General features: G+C 37.0%; 1 protein-coding gene across 1 annotated transcript in view; it reads right to left on the bottom strand.

Moving 5' to 3' along the window:
- Window positions 1-22,921, bottom strand: part of LOC148837545 (solute carrier organic anion transporter family member 3A1-like) — a 52,724-nt gene that overhangs the window by 24,206 nt on the left and 5,597 nt on the right. The window contains exons 2-5 of the mRNA XM_088911122.1: window positions 9,039-9,302; window positions 5,222-5,386; window positions 3,501-3,669; window positions 2,592-2,710 (exon numbers count right to left, since the gene is read on the bottom strand). Of these exons, the coding sequence (XP_088767248.1) occupies window positions 2,592-2,710; window positions 3,501-3,669; window positions 5,222-5,386; window positions 9,039-9,302 (717 nt within the window). The remainder of the gene's footprint in view (window positions 1-2,591; window positions 2,711-3,500; window positions 3,670-5,221; window positions 5,387-9,038; window positions 9,303-22,921) is intronic.

The raw sequence follows: 22,921 nt of genomic DNA, 5'->3' as shown, positions 1-22,921 counted from the left end.
GGCCCAGGAGCAGAAAGGCTCCCAAGGGCAGGACATTCTCGCAGCGCGCCTCCTGACCATCCTGAGACTCAGCCCGGACAACCACGGAACGGCCAGTGTGTCCGAGTGCCAGAACTTTCCTCTGTTCTAAGAGTCTAGAGCGGAGGTTGCCAGAGAGTAACCAGAGGATCTACCCGAGGTTAGCATCAGCAGCAAGCCTCGTGAACAGGTCGGAACTGTGGACAGCTGAATCACTATTCAGAACTAGCACTTCATCAGGAACGAACCAGTCCTCTTCCTGACTTGCTGGGACCCACAGTCATCTTTTCTCCTGTGCACAAACTTTGCTAGTTAAAGCCAACACTAACTAGCCGGTCAGTGAGCATCAGCAGCGCACCGTCGCAAGCCGCACAGCACAACCTGGCATGGAGCCAGAGAGCCCGCAGGAGATCTGAATCCCCAGAGATTGGATGAGTATTCAACTTCAATGCATTACAGCTTGAGAATTCAACTGTTATCCCAACCAGTTGATATCAATTTAATTCCTAAGAGTTATGTACTTGTTTTGAGTATCCAATGTAGAAGTTATAACCAAGTTCATTTACGAAACAGTCTAAATGAATGATATACTGAACGTATGTCCATTTGATATATGTAACTCTTTGTAACTGAATGAATATATATCTTTTGTATTCTGATAACCCTCACGATAAGATCTGTTATATTTAGATGCACATTCTATGTATTAATAAATGTATCCTCGTGTATTAGCACCTGTGTGTGTGCGTTGTTTGAGTTATACCGCATGGTTGGATTCTAAAGCCACTAAAATAATCATTTTGTGACTTACTGCTACAATTAATAATTGTCCCAGTAAATGCCCAAAACCCTACAGAACTGGTGCCTCATGAGAGCACACTACACATAGTACAAAATATCTTTCCCAAGTAGTACAATACAATCATGAATTTAAGCAAGTGTTTTGTGCTTAAGTATTTAAGTACTTAATCCAACACTGAACTGAAACACCCACCTGGGCAGTTCATGGCAATGAACCTGCTCCAGCAGCACCACTATACAATTGATCAGAAGGAGAAACAAGACATTACTTCATCACTGAATTAAAGACGTCAGCCAAGCAAATAATAAATAATAAACTGATGCAGGTCAGGATGAGCAAATCCAAAGTGGAATTTAACAATATTGCCAAAGTTAACACCTTATTTTTACAAGTAGAGCCATTGAGGATCTTTAATAATCATGTAGTCTAGTCTAGAGGCAATAACACAGTGGATCACTATTACACCACCATTAAAGGAGCATACCGCCCCATTTCACTGCCGTATTTCGGGAAGTCTGACCACGCCCCCGTGTTCCTTCGTGACTCAAGGCGCATGTGGCAAGCCTTTCAGGCTGTCACAAACTAAAAAGGCAACACCAGCTGTATTTCCTTCACTGAAGCATCTCTACCAGATAAGCTGAACACCTTTTACTCCCGTTTTGAGGGTCAGAACACCGAGCCCGCTATCAGGGCTCCCAGTGAATCAGGGGACTTTGTGTTTCAGCTCTCTAAACATGAGGTGCGTAGAGCCTTTAAGAGAGTGAAAACCTCTAAAGCAGCAGGCCCAGATGGTCCTTAAAACCCAATGCAGACCAGTTACAGTATCTTCTGTGTATACAGATATGTGTTACCTATCTCTGTCCATGTCAGTTGTACCAGAGTGCTTTAAGAAAACCACAAATGTGCCACTGCCCAAAAAGACCAAGGTAACTTGTCATATATAAATTGCTCTATCCCAAACTGCCTTGACCCACTTCAGCTTGCTTCCTGCCCGAATAGGTTAGGTGATGATGCCCTATCTCTAGCACTACATACTGCCCTAGAACATGTAGACAAGCGGGGCACCTATGTTAGGATACTGTTTATAAATTACAGCTCGGCCTTCAACACAATTGTTCCCGCTAAGCTGGTTCCAAGGAATCTGGGCTTAAGTAACTCTTTCTGCAACTGGATACTGGATTTCCTGATGGGCAGACCTCAGGCAACAATAACTCCTCTACAGCGATCCTAAACACTGAAGCTCCCCAAGGCTGCTGTCTCAGTCCTAGGTTGTACTCTTGTTCACCTACAACTGTACAGCCACTTACAGCAACAACCACATCATTATGTTTGCAGATGACACCACTATTATTGGGCTGATCAACAACGATGAGTCAACATGCAGGAATGAGGTGGAGCAAGATGGTGCCTTGACAACAATCTGGCCCTGAATGTCAAAACGACACCCAGAGGCCCAGAGGGAGCTGTGCCCCAATCAGCATCAAGTGACACAGCAGTGGAAACTGTAAGCTGCTTCAGGTTCCTCGGCCTGCAGATCTCCACTGACTTGACTCACAACACTGTAGCCAGTCTGAAAAAGGCACAACAGCACTTGCACTTTCTGCAATGCTTAAAGAAATGCTGTATGAGAAAGCAATTCCTCAGGAACTTTTACTGCAGCACCATAGAAAGTGTCCTCATTAATGTGGTACAGCAATAGTACAATGCATGACAGAGATGCACTACAAAAGGTTTGTGGCAACGGCACAGTGGATTATAGAATGTGATTTACCATCAATGGTGAGATCCACACCATCCGCTGCTGCAATAAAACCCAATCCATCATTCAGGATCCCAGCCGTCCTGGCCACAAACAATTCTGCCACCTGCGCTCTGGCAAGTGGTACCGCACTGTTAAAGCAAGGACCACTGACTCAAGAACAGCTTCTATCCCACTGCAGTATGCATCCTCATACTGCACTAACTGCAGTGCCTAAAATATATATCTGCACTACGCACTTTTTGCATGGTCTACCATGTTTTTTTTTTTGTTTCACTACTACATATTTATTGTTCCACAGCATATTTACTGTTCCTGTTGTCTACATTGTGTGTATGTGTATGTACCAAGAGATCAATGTGATTAAGAATTCCAATGTACGTGTACATATGATAAACTCTACTTTACTCAGGACCTCAGTTTATTCTCCCCTTTGAAGAATGGCAAGTTCTACAGTTACAGCTTATTTGGGCATCAATTTGGAAATTCTGGTGCAGAGGGAAGAGTGCCATCTACTGGTCAATGAAATCTGTTACCAGCATCAACCTAGTTTTCCTTAGAAGTCTCTCATCCCAGTATGTAGAAATACCAGCCTTGCTTAGCTTCTCGGAGCAAGTGAAATCAGGTTACAAGATGGTAGCAGTGCTGTCAACTTAAGGAGGAACAAACTCCTAACCAGAATTGCACAAAAAATAGTGAATCTGACCTGTGCTATTCATTGTTTCAATTTTTTTTCTGTAACAGTTCTGTGCACCTTCCCCTCTCGCACATTTTTTTTTGAGGGACTGAAAAGAATATGCCTTAAGAGTCAATGTGACACACAGGGCATAACAAAATTGAAAAGTAATAAGGTAAAGAGGACCTGGGCCTGGCTTTTCCTAAACGACATACATTACATGCATTAAACACTGTGTTATTTACCCATTGCTGTAGCCAGCAGTTACTCCTGCCACTGGTCCAGTTTCACACCCAAGAAAGAGCAAGAACACAAATGCAGCAGAGCACAGTATGTTGGCAGTCATTCCAAGCTTAACAATCCCCACAGGGGTAAGGTTATACTTTTTCACCAAGTATCCACCAAGGAGCATCCCTAGGCACACACAGGGAATGGCTGCAATTCCTTTACAGAAAGGGATAAATATAACAAATGAGTCTCTCATGCCTCTAACAAATCTGTTCTCTTTACAGCACATTTTCAACAGGAGCCCTCCAGCAATTTTTCTGTGGTTTTAACAAGCATAGATCATGTCTTTATTAGCAATTGATCCCATTGTTTTACCATGATTTATTGTCTCACTGTCTCATTCCTATTAGCCTGTTCCTTACCCATGATGTCACCATGCTTTACTCTATTTTTATGATGATATAAAAGCTTTAAAAGGGATATTTCACACAAATTCAGTCATAACTATGAGAACAGCTGGACATTATTAAGAAAACAAGAATCAGAATAACATTATTACTTTATGGAAATTAAACTTTCATCCCTAAAGAAAATACTATTGAGGACATTTTGCTGGAATTTTACTGACAAGTCATTCTCATCACAGTATATTTTAATATTCTGAAAACTACAAATAATTATGTAGAGAAAAAAGAGATGAACTAAGATGGTACAGTATTCACTAAATTAGACATAATTTATGCTTTACTACTGTTCTGTATCAGAATTAATGTTTTTAATTAAAATGTTTTAAGTAAATCATAGTGATCATGTTACTTTGTTACATTTGTGATTCTCATTTATGTTTACTCATTTTTGTTAATTGGTAAACTTTATAGCTACAGTACTGAAGAATTTCAATGAACTGAAACTAATGGGATCATCGAAAAAACTTTGTATCATTTTTAAATATTAGAATTATAATTTCCTAAAGAATTGTCAGAAAATGTTCTCAATGTTCCACAAGTTATACATTAATAAAACAAAACCTTTTAAAAATATCATGACCATGTGCCATCTTAATCAGACTAGATTTTTTCAAATCAATTTGCAAATCAATTACCAGTGCAGACCCATTTAAAACCAGCTTTTCCTGAGGTCATATCTGAAATGTATAAATTTATCCTCAAATGCTGTTCTGTAAAATATAATACATATGGAGATACATGGATATTTCCACTGACCTCTAAAAAAGAGCTAAAGACAAAAAGTATATGCCTTTCATCATACTGAAAAAATGTCATTGCGTAATGAGGATAATGATCGACATGTGTAGATGGAAATATACAGTATCACATTTTTATTGATGCTTTCTCTTTGCAAAGCGATAATCTATCTGCTACCTATTGTAATGACATTTTGAAATTTGTTCATTAATAAAGTATATACTGTACAGTAGCTGACATTGAACTACGGGAGTGTGTCAACATTGAGGCAGAGTTTAATAAAAAAGTAATGCAGAAAAGTGTTCCTCCTTACATAACAGCATGATTCAACAAAGAAGAAAACAGTTCGGTGGATAAGACTGAAAGCATGCAAGGTTGGTACAGTGCGAATTCAGCTCCCTGGTGACACATCACTTATTCACCTCACACAATGAGATACAGTATGCACTGTATCTGTCAAGGGGAATGCACAGTAAAATAATACACAAGCCGACTGCACACATCATAGATCAAAAAGAAAGTTTTTAGCATACCTATGAGTTGATTAGCATAAGAGGCATTTAATCCAAACTGAGACTCCAGATATTTTCCCAGAAATGCTGACATCCCTCCAATGGCCGCAAGTCCCATACAGGCAGCCAGTACAATACATGTGAATACTGGGTTCTTGAACAGCTGCTTAGTTACATTCAATATGGCTGAGGAGAAGAAGAAAGGTATGTCACAAAGCAATATTAAATTTCCATTAGGTGTTAGTTATTTGTACTTCTTTCTATAATTTGTGTCTGAGATCCTTTAAAATTTCAATAACAGCTGTAAGTTTTGTAGAACCATTTTAAGTTGGTAAATTTAGATTTGCTTACTGCCATTTAGGTTGCTGGGCTGTTGAAGAACTGAAATTGTTTTAATTTATGAATTGCATACCCATATAGTCTTTGGAAATATAGAAATTGAATGCTCACAGAAAATAAAGAAGCATGAAAGAGCATCAACATTCTTTCAACTAGTGCTTGCCTGGAGCAATTCCCATTGCAATGCTGCTACATTACACACAGTCAATTGCTGGAATATACAGTGGTGTTCATCAATAAGTCAGATTTATGCTCTATGTTTGAGCAAAGACAGGACTACAGTAATGTATGTTTAAATGCAAATAAATTAAAGCCTAGCACAACTATTTACCATTAGGAAAACAATTTTCAGCATTAGCAGTTGGTTCTGAGCATTTATTCATGAGCCTTATGTACTACTAGTTTTGGAGGAGTTAAGTAAAACATATAAATCAAATGAGTGCAGTTAAGCTGAATTCTACAGGGGATAAATATCACAGCACTGATAAATATGCTACAGCTAATTTTAATATAAAATAGATTATATGGACATAAAAATTAATGCTAATGAACTGTTTTATGACAAACAATATATCAATTATACTTGTTTTTCAATAATTGAATGTTAATATACTCTATAATTAATATTACATTTTCTTATTTATTGCTGCCATTCTTGCCTCAATTGGTACTCACAAACTTGAATACTTGAAGTATTTTTGCACACATGTTGATGATTCACAGATTTAAAGTGGTCACCTTTTTATATATTTCGGGAGTGTACAGTGTTTGTAAAGTTCTAGAAAAAAATCTCTTCCTTTTTGTGTGTTATTCTAAACAGTATCTATTATCTATTCACATTCACTTAACAATACTCTTGCTGGACAATGACTTACAACAGAGGAAACTTTTTATTGTATTTTATTGCATTTGGAGAGATTGTTTCATTCATTTGTCCCAAAAGATAAAAGGGAAACTGAAATGAGAAACACATTAAAAGTGAGGAAACAATCAGAAGTGGAACTAAGTTTTAACTAAGGTTCTCTGGATGTATACTAGTTTACTTACTAATATAATATACATATTGTATACAATATACAAATATACACATTTATATTTGTATATATATAGTTTATATTATACAAAGAAAAAATCAATATTGAGATGTTAAAACTGGCTCTCATCTTCTGAAAAAGACATCATGTACATGAAAAATGTCAAAACTGTTGAAATATGACCTAGGTATATTTCAATGAAATGATGTGTAGCTTAGTTCTTAGAATCATGACATGCTACAATGCATTTATCAAAATAAATCCTGTCTTACTTCTGTGTGTGCTTAAACACTTGATTGTACCTTTTTTTTTAGAAATCTAAGCATGTATTTTAACAGTAAAACTAACAAGTTATGGAAACAAATTGACTTTGAACATTGTAAACATAAATATTAATCTCATATTTAAATGTTAAGGAAGCATTTTGTTTTTCTGCTTACAGAGATTAAGTCTTACCAAATACAAACATACAGTATTGCTCACATTCTGTGAAGTACACTGTAAGTGCTTATGTTATACCAGAAGGTGGCATCATGGTACAAACTTGAAATTTTCCATGTAGTACATAAATGTACATACAGAAAAGCTGCAATTTACCAAGATATTTAACATTACAAGACTAGGAACCACGTGTTATCACTGTGAAGTAACTGTAAAATTCTACTCCATATTCTAACATCTGAAAAGTAAATTGTGTGCATCGCAAGAGAAGGAATGTTTTCAACTAGGATAATTTTACTCCCACATAGAAGATTAATGTTGGCTACCTCATCTCTACATATTTAGTTGTTGAATTCACCTTTTGATCACAATCATTTACAAGTATCTTTGGACCCTAACAAGCTTTCCAGATTCATGTAATGCTACACTGGACCAAAACAAAATGTAATGTAACCTTAGAGAAACTACACCTTTGCAGTGGAGATTCCTTCATAAAACACCTCTGCTACACATTTTCTGAACTATGGTCTCCATAGTTTCATCAGCAATAGCTTTACTATTCTTTCTAACAATTCAAGAAATTGTTTGTTCTCACTGTATCCTGTGATCCATCTTCAGCTAAGTAAATCATGATTAATTATAGTTCTGCAAAATATCGAAGAGTCTGCTTAAATTAATAAATAAATAAACTCTTTAGAACTTGAAAAAACTATTTTGCTTTGCTTTTTTTGTTTTTCTGATAACTGTTTTATTGAATTTCAATTCCACTTTAAAAATGATATTAAACTGATGATTTTATCATTTTACATTGCTTGAACAACTTTGTTTTTAACAAAATAAAAAAAAACAAAATGTAGAGTACAACATACAGTAGAGCTAATGTACAGTATACATCTGAAAGTTGAATTTCATACATCTCTCCATCAAAAGACCAATGGGATATGTATCCACTGACAATCCCCCAAAATTCCTAAGATGAAAAATGTAACAGCTGAACATTTTTGAGACAATACTATTATTATATTATTAATTATTTATGCTTATGTGGCACAGTGGTGCAGTAGTAAGCATTGTTGCCTCACAGCACTGGGGCCCTGTGTTCATTTCCTGACCTGGGGTGCTATCTGTGTTTAGTTTGTATGTTCTTCCTGTGTTTGCGCGGGTTTCCTCCAGATGCTCCAGTTTCCGCTTAAAGTTAAAAAATAAATACTGGTAGGGTAATTTGTTTCAGAGAAAATTGGCCCGGGTGTGAGTGTGTGTGTATTTGTTTTTGTGTCTTTGTGTGCCCTGCGATGGACTGGCATCCCATCCAGGGTGTGCCCTGCCTTGTGCCTATTGCTTGCGAAGATAGGCCCTGGCTCCCCTCACACCCCGAACTGGAGGAACACGTTAGAAAATGGATGGATGACATTATTTTATTTAATTAAAATTAATATTATTATTGTAGATAAATTATAAATGACTATATATAATTAGGCACTCATATATATATTACAATATAATTATTATACATTAACTATTTAAGATAATTACATTTGCAATCACTATGTTACATTCACTGTAATAATAAGAGTAATAATTATTATCATTTACAGTGAAGTTATTCCGATAACATAATATTTTAAATATAATAATATTTTATATTAATACCCTCCAGGTAATATGCAGTAAAAGGTACCAGTGTCTGGATTCCATATAGATGGACAATTTCCTTGAATAATGAGAGCCAGGTATACAAATGACTGATGAAGATGAAGACTGTCTGAATGACAGTATGTACTGTAGATTACATTTCCTAGTCCACACCTTTATCCCCACCTGGTGGATGCAGCTGCGTACGATAGTCTTACCATGTGAAACCCAGAGGTATGCGAGTATTCTGTAGATCAGACTGTATCAACAGGAAACATGGTAAACAAAGGTATTGGAGAATTTTAATAAAGATAGTTCTATTGCTTAACTGTATAAGGCTATTCATTTGAATATATTCAGTAATTTGGTTTACTATAAGACAAATATTGTACCGATGGAATGGTGACAGCAGGCTTGACTTTCTCTGTTCTCCTTCGGCCTGTTGTGTTCAGACACAGGGTTTCCTGGTTGCTGGGGCCCCATGCTGGGAAGCAGAAGCTTGGAGAGCCTTGTCTCTGGGTAGTGCTTCAGGGGCATGGCTCGGGGGAAGCCGAACATCAGCAAGGAAGAGAAGAACAGCAGGGCAGCACAGACCAGGAAGCCCGCCCACCAGGCACCTATCCATCGGGGATCATCCGTCGTGATGTCGAGCTTCTCTACAAGAATAGGGATAGAATTAAAATGAGACAAATTCTTACATGTATAGCCCCCACACCCTCATCAAGAGATAAACTCCCAGTAAGCCTTTACATGAATGTTATTTTCCATAACATAATACACCGTCTAAGATATTTCCCTGTTTTTCATTCAAATGGAAAGCATTAACACTTTAACTCCATCAACAGCTAGTCAACCAACTTACTGTACCTATCAGTTTATTTCTGCCTAAATCAAGCAACATATAAAAACAGATGTGAATATACAGTATATGAAAACTGTTTTCTTTAATTACTTGAATATAATGTGTGTGTGGGTGTTCACAATATAGTTATTGATCAAAACACTTTATTTAACAAAGTACAATACAGTAACTTTGGTTCCCCGTTTGGCTGAATAAACATCTGACCTCTGTGCTGCTGTACCATACATTCATAAGAATGAACAAAATGTCACAGATGTCGAAAGGGCATGCAGTGGAATGACAGGGAGAGCAGTAGAGACCCTATGCGTAGCGGCAAAACGAGCAACACGGAGGTTAGCCTGAGCTCAGGGGGTCGGACGATGTCGGGGTAGAAACATATGCCCTCAGGCCTCGGAAGAGGCGACCTGGTACTAGGCAGGTCTCAAGACATCCGTACCCTCAATGCTGAGCCAGGAGCAGAGCAGACACAGGAAGTAAATAGGCTACACAACAGGACACACCGGAAGGACATGAATAATCACAGGGAACTAGGAACAGGACCCTCTAGGTGTACAGGGCGTGACACAAAACAGGAATGGCAGGGTCCTTTAAATAACCTTTTAAACCCTTTAAATAAGAGACCTTTTCATACAAAAGTCAGTATTCATTATAAATCATATACTCTTTTCGAGAAACTCCCTGGGATTTTTAAATGACCACAGAGAGTCAGGACCTCAGTTTTACATCTCATCTGAAGGATGGCTCCTTTTTACAGTATAGTGTCCCCATTACTATACTGGGGCATTAGGACCCACACAGACAGCAGGGTGAGCACCCCCTGCTGGCCCCACTAACACCTCTTCCAGCAGCAACCTTAGTTTTTTCCAGGAGGTCTCCCCTTCAGGTACTGACTAGGCTCACACCTGCTTAGCTTCAATGGGTTGCCAATTGTGAGTTGCAGAGTGATATAGCTTCTGGCTTTAAATTAATATTTGTATTCATATTAATATTATTTGAGTCAAATATGGAAATGAGTCAAACATGATAAAAGTACGCATTAGCTCTTTGTAGTCAATATATACATTTTTCTTGTGATGGTATGTACAGAAACAGAGAGACAACCAAAAATGTAGAGATGTGAGAATCAAAATGTGTCATACGAACCAGTATCAATGAATATTGCATCAACATAAACCTTGGTAAACATAGCACCCATTAAGAATCCCAGAAGCGGACCAAACAACGTTGTGGTGAGAATTATACCTGAAAGGCAAGAGAAAACATCATTTAAACATTTAAGTACAGTATTCAGTTACGACTCTCTTGAAGGCAATCTTTCAGTATTCAGTTTTGACTCACTTGAAGGCAATCTTTCATGAGTATGAGCGAAAATTTAAGAACAAAATTAAATCTGTTTTACTGGGATGTACTACAATGGAACTGGTGCCAAATAAAGTTAAACTGTGGGAACTGTATGGAATAATCTAGAGTTTCTTAAAAAGAAAAGCCAGATTGCGTATTACATTTTGCAAAAACCTTCTTTACTCAAAAAGTAATAGAAGGATACTTTGAAATTGCCTGTCTTTTGCAGATATAACAAATTGAAGATTTATATTAACAGCCTCGTCCCTGAAGATGATGATCATGACATGCCCTCTCCAAAAGTGTTTAACCTAGACCCAAAATTCATTTTTGAAATTGCCTTCAAATAATCTGATGGGACACACTCTGCCTATGTTTAATAATGAGAAGGAAGGATAGCTGTTCTAAAGCTATAAATAGTTACAGTTTGTAAATCACTATCTAAAGGGAATATTGATAGGCTTGCATTGCCATGTAATGAAAAGTAGATAAAGTAACACATTCTGCACCCTCAGTCCCCAGAAACACTGCAGTAATCTCCATAAAATAATACGATTTAGGAGGATAGATTGAATCTTGGAATAGGTTTTAAAGGGTATTTCATTCACACCATCTTTTCCAAGTGTTGATTTACTTTTGGAAAGACTGTGGTGAAAATAAAAAAAAATATCTGAACGCTCAACACATTTCACAATTTTTGACAAGGCAGTCGAATGAGTCATTTTAGAACCCAAAAAATAATTTCCCTGGGTACACCACATTAAATTGCAAGTATAACAATGAAATTATGCAGTTTACAAGTGAGCACTATCACAAGTGTATCAATTCAAGCTTTTCAAGGTTCTATCAGTTGTTCTTACTGTTAACTGCCAAGCAATGGGAACAGGATATAGAGGTACAATTATAAATAGGTACAAAACTGTTCAGGAGGAAACAATGGTGATAAATATAAAAAGAGGTAGTGGTATTATACTGCACAGGATTTAACAATAATGTAGATAATATTATTGCTACAATAAACACAACACTGCACAAGGCTGTCGATGCAGATACAATTTAAGTAACATATTGATGAAGCTTTGAGATCAAAAAAGCAAGTACTGTAGTAACCAGAATACCGGGATTGGTCAATTCACCCAGTTAGTTAGTACACAGGCTTGTGAAGAAAGTTGACAAGGTGCAATACAGTAAGACTTACAGAAAAATATTAAGTAATGCAACAAGACATGTACTGTACCTGTTACCTCAGGGCTCCTGTATTTTTAAGGATAAATCTCTGTGTTTCTCAGGTGACTCAGCTAATACATGTACTAGTTAAAATAGTTGATGTCCAGACATCAATGAATGATGCCATTGGATGAGTGTGACTAGGATCCACAAAGCAGTGGTGTACAAGAGGTAGAGCACTGCCAGGTTTGTTTCAACTTGAATCAACCACAGTATTCCTGGCTGGCTGGGCACCTATGAGCTTACAGTGTCATTAGTGAGAGACACATCTCTCTTTCTTTGGAGATCTTCCAAATTCAGAGAACATATACACTAAACTATGAAAATAGTTACTTTTCATACCTGGAATGCCTTCCTGAAACAAAAAGATATACCTGTATACTGTATTGAGAATAAACTTCTGACCTCTGTGCTGCTGTACCATACATAAGATATTTGGGAACAAGTTACAGTACCACACCTGAACAAAGCTCAAGCTCAAATGTTCCGATTTTCTATTGTTTTAGTGTGAAATTAACCTTTACACAGCTCCCCACTTTAATATACAGTACAGTATGTATACTAGTTCATTCTCTGAAGAAGCCAGAAGTTGTTGTGTGGATTCCCAATTGTTTCAGTGTTGATTATTTACAGTTTGCTATGCAGGATACACAGTTTGTTCAATCAGTAAACGTGATCGTGCAGAGTGCAAGTCCAGTGGTCCTATAGTGAAGTTCAAACTATGTCATTAGCTGACAGTGACCAAGATTCCTGAAGCAGCAGCATACTGTACAATTGAACAATCACCACCAAAGCCATCTGGATTTGAGCCACCTTTGGTATGATTCACTTGTTGGCAGTGATTCCTATTGCTTGATCTGTAAGTATATAAGGGACAGTATTTAAGGGAAGTATGTAAGGAATATGCTGTTGCTGTACATGTAGTTTTCCCTTTTTTGAGCTCTTTCCTGAATCTCTCCTTACTTGCTCTGTAAAATAAGGGGTGCGCTTCAGACAGTGCATTCTGCTTTAAGTGTTTTTATCTTGTTAGCTCTCACATGTCTGGCAAGTCTTAAGGATTCTTAACTTAACTTGAAGCGAAATGGGCCTAGCATTGTAAAAAGAGGTAGGCAACTCAACAATGCATGTTTTGGTAGATGTGTACTCATGTGTGATTTGATTCCTCCAGTCTGAGCACAAGCATCAGAGCAAGCTGGAAATTTAGTTAACTTTAGGAGTCTATCCACTATACTGCACATATTAAAAATTATCTAATGTTTTTGTTTGGCTTTTTATTGTAAAGGTGATCTGCAGATACTTTAAACACCACAAGAACAAGTGCTGGGGCTGTGTCACAGGGGTTGGAGCAGCTTTATCTGGGGGAATTAGAGCACCTATTAACAGAAATAAGCTTTACTTGATCCTGCTTTTTGAAAGATGACATGCTGATTCACTCCAGAGGCCCCCCGTACTACTTTTGCATACAGTATAAGAACAGTTACAAATGATAGGAGGCCCTTCAGCCCATGTAGGCTATTTCATAGCTAGTAGGTAATTGATCCAAGTGTCACAATTGGCATTCCTCCTCTTAAGGGCGCTCCGACCCTTTCATATTTTAGTTGATTATGTGCACCTGCCTTCTGTTTTGTTTCACTATTTAAGCTTGGCGCTCTCGCTATTCCTGGACCAGCATTGGGAGATGGACGCCCGGAAGCCCACCTACCAGCGGGTCCAGGATAGACCTGACAGCATAGGCTTCATCACGGCGTCCTGACCATCTGAGTCCGGGGCTCGGAGCACCTGGCCTTGTTACCTTGTTTTATTCCCTGTCCCTGTTCCGGATCCCGTTCTGGATTTTAATTGTGTCTTGTCTTGGATGGATCCCCCGGTTTTGGACTTCGGACTGCGCCCCAGATTCCCCCTTTCAGACTGTCTGGACCTGTTTGCCCTTGCCATGCCCCCCAAGCACCGGATCACCGTCGTCATACCCTCCTTGTCTGTCTACACGCACAAACCTACTGTACCTTCCCTGGATGTCCTTCTCCACTTATTTCCGGATTATACCATCTGCATAGGGTCCTGAACTACGCTTTGCGGGAGCCTGGACCGGCTCCCGTTAAACCAAGGATCTCATCCAGACATGTCTTGAAAAAAGCAAAAGTATTGGCTTCATGATTGGGTGATTTGTTCCATGCTCCCACCACCATTGCATGAAGAAGTGTCTCTTTTTGGTTTCGAAATCCTAGTTTCCACTTTCTCTGGTGTTATGTTTCACTGTTCATACTTTCCTTTGAAAATTTTAAACCCAAGGGTCAGTTACCCTTGTAATCTCGTTCAAGATTTAAAAAGTATAATTCTTTCACCCTGTCAGTGTAGAAGATTCCTTTAAGCCCCAAAATATATCTGTTCGCTCTTTTCTGGATTGATTCCAGATACAAAATATATTTTTTAAAATTATGTGACCAACTAGTTATAAAACCGTCTTAGTCTATGGGGGGGGGGGTATTTGCAGGGGGTGTTTCCTGGACTCATTTAATTAGCGCTGTGGGTATTTAATGGGGATATTGTTGGTGTGCTTGGAGTTTTGCCTCATCTTTATCTGTAGTATACTTTCTTGTTCTGTAACATAAAGGGCACACACTGTTCTAAAGAAAGTACTGTACCTTCTGAATAGCAGAAGCATAATCCTACATTAAGTCTTTTTCCTCAGAACCCACATCAGAAGCTAAGCAGCACTACAATAAAACTGTCTATGCTATTCAATCTGTACTATTTATTTATCATTTATACAGTAGTATTATATTTTTGTTTTTTTATCTTATACAATGTGTTCTGTCTCAGTTCTATAAATTCAGAAAGGACTAGGGCAACGTATAGTGACAATCATATAGAGATCTAATATATCACTGGAACTCTGTACTAGAACTCAGTAATCATGGGGCAGGAAATAAAAGTTAAAATATTTCACTTTTGATTTTTATATCGTACCTATTCCCATAAAAAAGAAGCTGTTTGTTTAAACCCAGGGGAGCCAATTGCATTAAGTCATGTCTGTGTGAATTATGTGCATTAATTTATGTGGTACTGACAAAACTGAGAAATGCTTTAATAACATATGGCAGTAACCATTAGCAAGCCATTTGGTCGACTTTATTTGTCTATTTGCTAGTAGCTGATCCTTTAACGTCATCAAGACGTTTCTTACACAGTCTTTGATTACCAATTTAGTTGTACACCTCAGATGTTTTGAGGCTTTCCTTTTAAAAAGTGAACAGATTGCAGACAGTGCAAAAGTATTTCTTGATTTTAATGTGAACAAAAGTGACTGGGCATATCACAAAAATACTTCTACATCATACCACCAAATGGCATATTCTGTGTTAGATAAAAGTGATCTTAATTTTCTATCAAGTACGCAGATAATTAACTTTCAAACTTTCAACACAAAATGAAAAGTAAAGAAAAGAAATTCTTCACTTTACTAATGTGATCCTCAAAAGAAGCTTGAACTTCAAAAAATCATTTCAAATTTGGACACAACATCTGTTTCAGACACATTAATATATGTATGTGGATGAAAGCTTAACAGGAGAATGTTGAAGATCCTCAGAGTATAGCACTAAATCTAATTACGACATGAAACAAACTCAGGTATAATGCAGTTTGAACTCTAAATTGCATCCAACTATTAATTCCATTCTTGTTTTAAAAAAAAACAGTTGCTAAAAATTAACAGTTAACTTTGTTGTCATTATTCAAATGATCAGCTACACTAGCATGTTTCAGACTGAGACCGTACTGTAGATATCAAGTATATACCGTAGTATTTTTTTAAAGAATCTTTTTAATCAAAAAAAGATCTGTTATGCATTACCTCTGGTATACATTTCTGAGATTATTATCATTTTTCATCTACAATTTGGTGATACAACCTAGTTGTTGTGAAGGCATTATGAGTTATTTTCCGCTCCCACATTCAGTCACCACAGAAATGAGAAGTGAAAAATGTCAGTGTCATTATAACACTATTGTTATTAATTATCTTTTATATTCTCTGTGGAGGCGGATGTGCGTGATTATTCAATGATCCTCCTACAGACTTAAAAAACAACACTATGGTTACGAACCCCTGTATATCATTTTCATCATAATTTTAGGGTTCAATCAAAAACACATCTTTCTAAGGTTAAATTGCAGTAAAATGTATTTTTTCATGTTAACAAAATATTTGCTGCTCTCTCAATATCAGTCCTTTTCAATCCACTGCTAGCTGAAGCCCCCAAGATCCCTCTACAGGGCTCTCTATTCATCTCTTTGCATGCACGTCAGTTCAGTGAAACATACATTTTTTATCTTCCCTGAGGCCTTCTTCATGGTCTAATATTTTTCTCTTGGGATCCAGTTTAGAATTTCTTTTGTCTGCCATTGATCAATTCTTCTTGCTGTGTGTCTAACTTATTGCCATTCTTCAATTCAGTTCTTCACTTTTCCAAAACTATCACAAACTCTTCTTTGCTTTTTCATTTCTATTTCACTCCAATCTTTTTTTGTATTATTAGCTTGTCATGGTTTTACACAGGGAGCTGGCACTGGTGGAGAAACCGTTTTTAGTCTCTCCTTTATACTTCACATTTCTGGTTTTCGTTTGGAAACAATAATTGTTCTAAATGTGTATTGCATACACATCTATGTGTCTTGTTAGTACAGGCAGCGCACACTGGTCAAAAGTACAAAGATTGTTTGAATTACAATGGCAATTTCACCATTAGACTTATGCTCCATTGTTGCAGGTGCACCAGCACAAGTGTCAGTCTATTTATTAACTTTGCAAGTCAAAAAGCTTTTCCTCAGCAACCTGAAGACAGTTGCTATTTATAGTCCTGAGTACTCCTTGAGGCACATAGCTGAAGGATAAAGAAGCAAAAATTGAGTGTGATGGATACATGCTTATTCTCAGTTTAAAACAGGAACCCTTTATGAAAAACATTTCAAATTGTTCATTATTTACAGAACTTTAAATGCAAGTCCTTTTTACTTTTCTTTACCATATATAGAAAAGATATCGGACAGGACACCTTAATTAATGAGTCTATGAATGAAAAAAAAGGGTAACTCCTTTGTCAAATGTACAATGTTAAAATTCTATATGTGCATATTAGGTATAAAAACAGTCAACTGTGTTTTTAGTGTAAGTAGGTATATCACAATATAATTGTATAAACAATCGATCACGAACAGATTAAATACACTGCATTTACCCTGTACAACTATTTTGTATATTTTATCTCCTGTGCCAATGTATACCTGTCAACATTTTTTTTATTTTACAAGCATGCAGTTTATTAGGTATTCAATTTCATTTTGTTTTCCATTTCTTTCAGCCTTTTGCTGAATGAAAACGATATGCTTTAAAGATATACAGGACATCATTGTGCACCCTTAATCCTAATAGGTTGTAACCAGACCATTTTATCTCCACTGTCATGGTGTTGATTGTAAATTCTAGACCCACTGGTAAAAATGTAATAAGTATGCTGCCACTCAGCCTCCAAACAGATTGCTGTAAATGATAATATCTAGATACTACCAACAAAAACTACAAAAGCATGCAAGGATTCATTAAGCATACAGCTGTGAAAAACTGATAATGGTGCAATTAATGCCTGAGCAGCAGGCTGTTCCTCAATCTCTGCAATCCATACCCTTATTTATTTCTTCATTCTAGACTTAAAGCAATAGACCAACAACTTAATATTGCCTGTTTTGAACTCATTGGTTATTAACTTTCAAAACCATGAAAAAAGGAGATAAAAGGAAATTGTTTTTGTAAAGAACTTTTCAGTTTTTCCGGTAAGTTAACCCAACAACTACGTCTGACAAATTTGCAGTTTTGTTATCCCTTCTGCTCTACAAAGACTGATCATCTGCTATAAAGATGATAGAAGATAATAATATGAGTGAACTTACATAGCATGTATTTTCCTTACCAGTGCAATTAAATTTAAAAATAAGTTACAGAAGCGCTATTATTAGAAAGGTAATGAACAATATTGTTCTTATTATTACTACACTGACTTTTTGAAACATATATACTGTATATTATTAATAATCTCCAACATTATCTTTAATCTTTCTCAAAAACCCAATATGCTACAGTGGAGATGTTTCATCTTCAATAAAGAATCCGTGTATGTTTAGTTTCAAGTTGTGCCCTCTTGTCAGTGTTGTGCCTTATTGTTTTCTGCTTCTTGTAATAAAGTAAAATTTTTTGGAAAGCACAACCCCCACACCATATCCTCTTTAATGTCCATGAACCACTTTGTGGCGTGACACTGTATCCTGTAAGTGGAGATTTGTGTGTTTGCATAAAATAATCTAAATTATCATAAAAAAATCAGTTTTATCCATTAATGTTATGAAAGCTTAAATGTTTCTAATACAACTTAAGGGATTTAGTGAAGGTGATTAATTATTTCTGTTTTCTAATTATTTCCTTAAAATTAGACAAGGTTCAACTCAGAGTGAACCTCAGGTGAATATGCTTAAAAAAGAGCATCAGAGGTCTACCGAAACCTAAAAAACATCTATTTCAGTAGTGTGCTTAGGTTCTAATGAATGAGAGAGACGGATATGTATAAAGGATTTGGTATGACATACCTACAGTAAATGAGGATAGGCTGCCCAAACCCTCCCTTCCCATCCTCACTATTGAGAGGATTGAGCTAGGGAGTTTGCTGCAAGGGTGTACTGTATATGGGGAGGCAGGGAGGATGTGAGAGAGATATGCGAAAGGAAGTCCTAGATGCAAGACCTTTCCAGTATATGCAGGTGAGAGGAAATGTACAAGATTAGGATCTATCCTGAACTTCTGTTATAAACTGTGTTTATAACTTCTGTGATAGACAGTGATTTTGATCAAAGATGAGGATGGAGTCACACTTCATAGCAGAGGTTTCTGTGACATAAAATTCTATTCTGCTACAAAAATTGTTCTGAATTGTAATTTATACCTGAAGTAATTTTATTTATTAAATACTGTTCAGAGTTACCAAAAGAGTGGAACAGAACAGATCCTAAAAAGAGCCTCACATCATAGATAGGTAGGTTAGGTCCCCTTTTCAGGCCATAAAGGCCCATGGGGGAATGGGGAGCAAGGGCCACCATTTTTCTCAACCATCCAACACTATAGGTGGAGGTGATGTGGTCAGCATCATGCTCCGGTCAGCCTATTACCCCCAGAAGGATTAACCCCTGGTACTCATTTGGAAAGCAGGCTGAGTGGACCTGGGAGCCATCTGGAAGGAATTAGAGCAAGCTACATAATTTGCCTGTACCTGGGATTAAACCCAGGACCTTCCAGTCAGGAGCTAGATGCTCTTCCTGTCTGAGCTACCATGGCTCCCGGTGACATTTTACATCTGCCAAAATGCACTTTTGCTTCTACACAGGTGCTTCACAACCAGCTGTAAATGACTACTCCATGACAGATCATAAAGTGGAGATTCCAGATATATTTGGACTTTTGCTGAAGGAGGTAGAGATACCTGTGTGTAGCACATTTTATTGTACAAAAATCTTTGTGGAGCAGCTGCTACACACATCTTGACATACAGTAATATAATAACATGAAGACCAAGACAATTGGACGTCTCCTTGTGCTACAACCTTTCTTCAACCTGTCTTCCAGAACAAAGGTTGAGATCATTCTTGGTGGTACATATTTTTTCACCTTTTCTGCCACTGAGACCTTGGATGCCAGAGATCTGTGTATGTAGGAGGCAAGAATATTAACAGGCCTTCACAGTAACCAAAGTAGCTCTGTGACAGAACAAGTCCTTTCAAACTTCACCTCATTGCTGTTCACAGTATATTACATGCTGCTACATTACATGTTCCACAGTGAATATGAGGGGATAGACATTGTAACCCTGTATACTGTATGTACTTGAGGAATAATGTTTGTTGTATAAAGTCTTTTATATAATTGTTCTATATAACAAGTTTAAAGTCTCCTGTCTTTGTCTCTCTGTGCCTCTCCTGCTGTTTCTGTCTTCGTATGGCGTCACCCTGTCTCTCTCTGTGCAATGTGCCACCCTGACTGTGCAATCTGCTCCCTGGCAGGTGCTATCCAGAAAAACACTGTGTGTGTTGTGCCCTGTGTGCTAATTTGAGGCTATTTGGGTCAATTGAGTTGGTATGGAACTGCTTATTAAGCTCCATGCTAGCGTGTATGGCATTATCTCCAGATCACCCTCAGCTCAAGTGCAACAGAAGAACCTGCAGAGCAAAGTTGGAAACCGGCTAAACCTGTTCAAAGCTGCAAGCATTGTTGTTATTTCTAACAAACATGAACTGGACTTTGGATCAGAATATTTTTATAATTTTATTTTACAATGGTATGAGCTATTACTTTAAAGTTTTGGCCCTCTCTATAATAAGTTGTAGTAATATGTTTTTATTGTATACATATTTGTAAGACTTTGTCACATGTACAGTGCATTGCAAAAATATTCAGACTCATATTTTGCTGCTTTGCTGCTTTTTGCTGCATTCATGATATTTTGAGCTTTTTAAAATAAATATTATTTAATTGAAAAAGTAACTGTTATTTGTCAAATAAGGTTAGCTTCATTAACTATTAGGACTTTGTAAGGACTACTCGAATATAATATGTCTATTAAATAATCAAATCTTTTGGGAAGGAGGGGATGTTTTCACCGCTCTGTAAATATTCAGACCATTTTCTGTGGCTGACTTAAATTAATTCATGTGTTTATAATTACCGTAACGAGCCACACAATTAGTCTATGGTCTCTGGCTATAAGCAAGAGAGGTTCTCATGATTTCAGAATAAAAACAACTGTTATGTTCCTAGTGCTTCAGGGTTTTTGGCAGTTGCAGCTTTAGTACAACAGCATGATCAATTTATGTTTCCACTGGTTGCTATGGTGAGAGGAGTTCGTGATTAATGGAATCAGTATAACATGCACACTTTTTCGGTAATGTTCCTTGGTTAGGTACAGTAGATAGATAGATACTTTATTGATCCCGTGAGGGAAATTGCAGATCATTTCAAGCAAAGATCTATCATAAGGTCCAATAAGCATTCAAACCACATCAGGGATAACGTAATTGACAAACACAGGCCAGGAGATCTGATCTGTGAACATCACTGTGAGCACAGTATACTCAATCATCAAGAAATGGTGCATTTTACCACCCAGACACTGACTGAAGCAGGCCATCCCTTCAAACAGACCAGAAGAACAAGAAGAAAAGTGTACATATAGTTCAGTGGCCAAGATGGAAGAAACTGTCGATGGGTCAATAATATCCCAGTCACTCCCCAAAGAGGGCTTCCATAAAAAAGTGGAATCTTGCAACAGGCTAGGACAAAATAGGATCAGTATCTATCCAATGATTGACAAATTAGATGTCTTTTCTTGCTTAAAAGGGTACAAAATGTTATATACTAATCTTAATAGTAATAGCATGGCAAATAGCAGCACCAAGTCTTATTTGTTTTTGAGTTGGGGGTCCTGGGTTTGAATTTGTACAAGTGTACAGTATATACAGTAACACTTATTTTAATTTTCTTTGATAATTGATACAGACACATAAAGAGTGCCTTCAGAACCTAAGTGAGAACAGTAGTAGTTTGTTTTCTGTAATAGTCTGCATTTATGTGAATATTTTAAAGATTTACTGTATATGCTATGTTCTCTTATTGTCAGTTAAATTAAAGTCTACATATACTGTACACAGACACATATGAACATATTTAATCTACTGAAACAACCTAAAGTTAAGCCTTTCACAAGACTCGTATCACCTATAACGGTATTTATTCATCACAGTATTAGTCATTTTTAACAACCTTTTTCATAAAGGTCTACGGAAGCCTATTAGCACGACAGAGAAAACATTTATTGCATTTTAAACAAGATTATATTGTGTTTAATCAAGATACCAATTGCATTTACACATGATATTACATTTAAACTCAATACTTATAGCATTTAATATTGAGATTAATTGAGATAACATTGCTTTAAAATTAGATAATTACTATGTAAACAATATTGCCTAATGTATCAATATCTTGCCATACTGTATATACTGTATATCTCATGTAATGATATTGTCTCACTTAAAGTAGAATTATCTTTAACAACAAAAAAATATCTCCTTACTTCTCTTTGAGCAAATTAGTCAAAAGAAGCATATTGTCACAGTCACATCCTTCAAAATTTTTGAGGCATAGATGGAATGCAGCACTAATGATGACACAGCCACAATTGCAAAGAAGTGCAATGGTGTTTATTTTGAGGAACTGTGTTCCCATAATCCACACCCCCAAAAAACAAAGTGAAAAATACAACTAACCAAGGGGGACAGCCGACAGTGTTAAAACTTTCTCCACTGAGTACTCCATTAAATAATTAACATATTATTAACAAAAATAAAATGTCATTACTCCTTTTATGGACATTAATATTTTAAAGAAAATACTATACCCTCTTAATGGTATCGTCTTACAAATCGATCCACACATGCGCAACCCTGGAACAGGCACTACTAAGCCAGCCCCTGTTGCCAGGCCAAGGTTTGGGTCCTACAAGTGGAGGGAGAAACCATTTTGCCGGTAAGAAATCAAAATAAGGTATTTATTTGAAGCACGCGAGTTAAACACTAATTTAGTTTATTTCACTTATTAAACAAAGAAAAACAGGTGTTTGGTTTGAGTTAATGTTTAGTTTTGACCACAGAGCAAACAAGCTGTTCCCGGTATTTTTTTTACGTTTGAACCCAGATTTACAGCCTTTGTTTAGATAGTGAAATGTCTGCGTATGTGTGTGTACACGT

Source organism: Atractosteus spatula, chromosome 3 (genome assembly GCF_055471065.1).
Source record: "Atractosteus spatula isolate fAtrSpa1 chromosome 3, fAtrSpa1.hap1, whole genome shotgun sequence".
Taxonomy (NCBI): domain Eukaryota; kingdom Metazoa; phylum Chordata; class Actinopteri; order Semionotiformes; family Lepisosteidae; genus Atractosteus; species Atractosteus spatula.
Note: the sequence above shows the minus strand (reverse complement) of the source record. Positions and strands in the feature narration are given on the sequence as shown.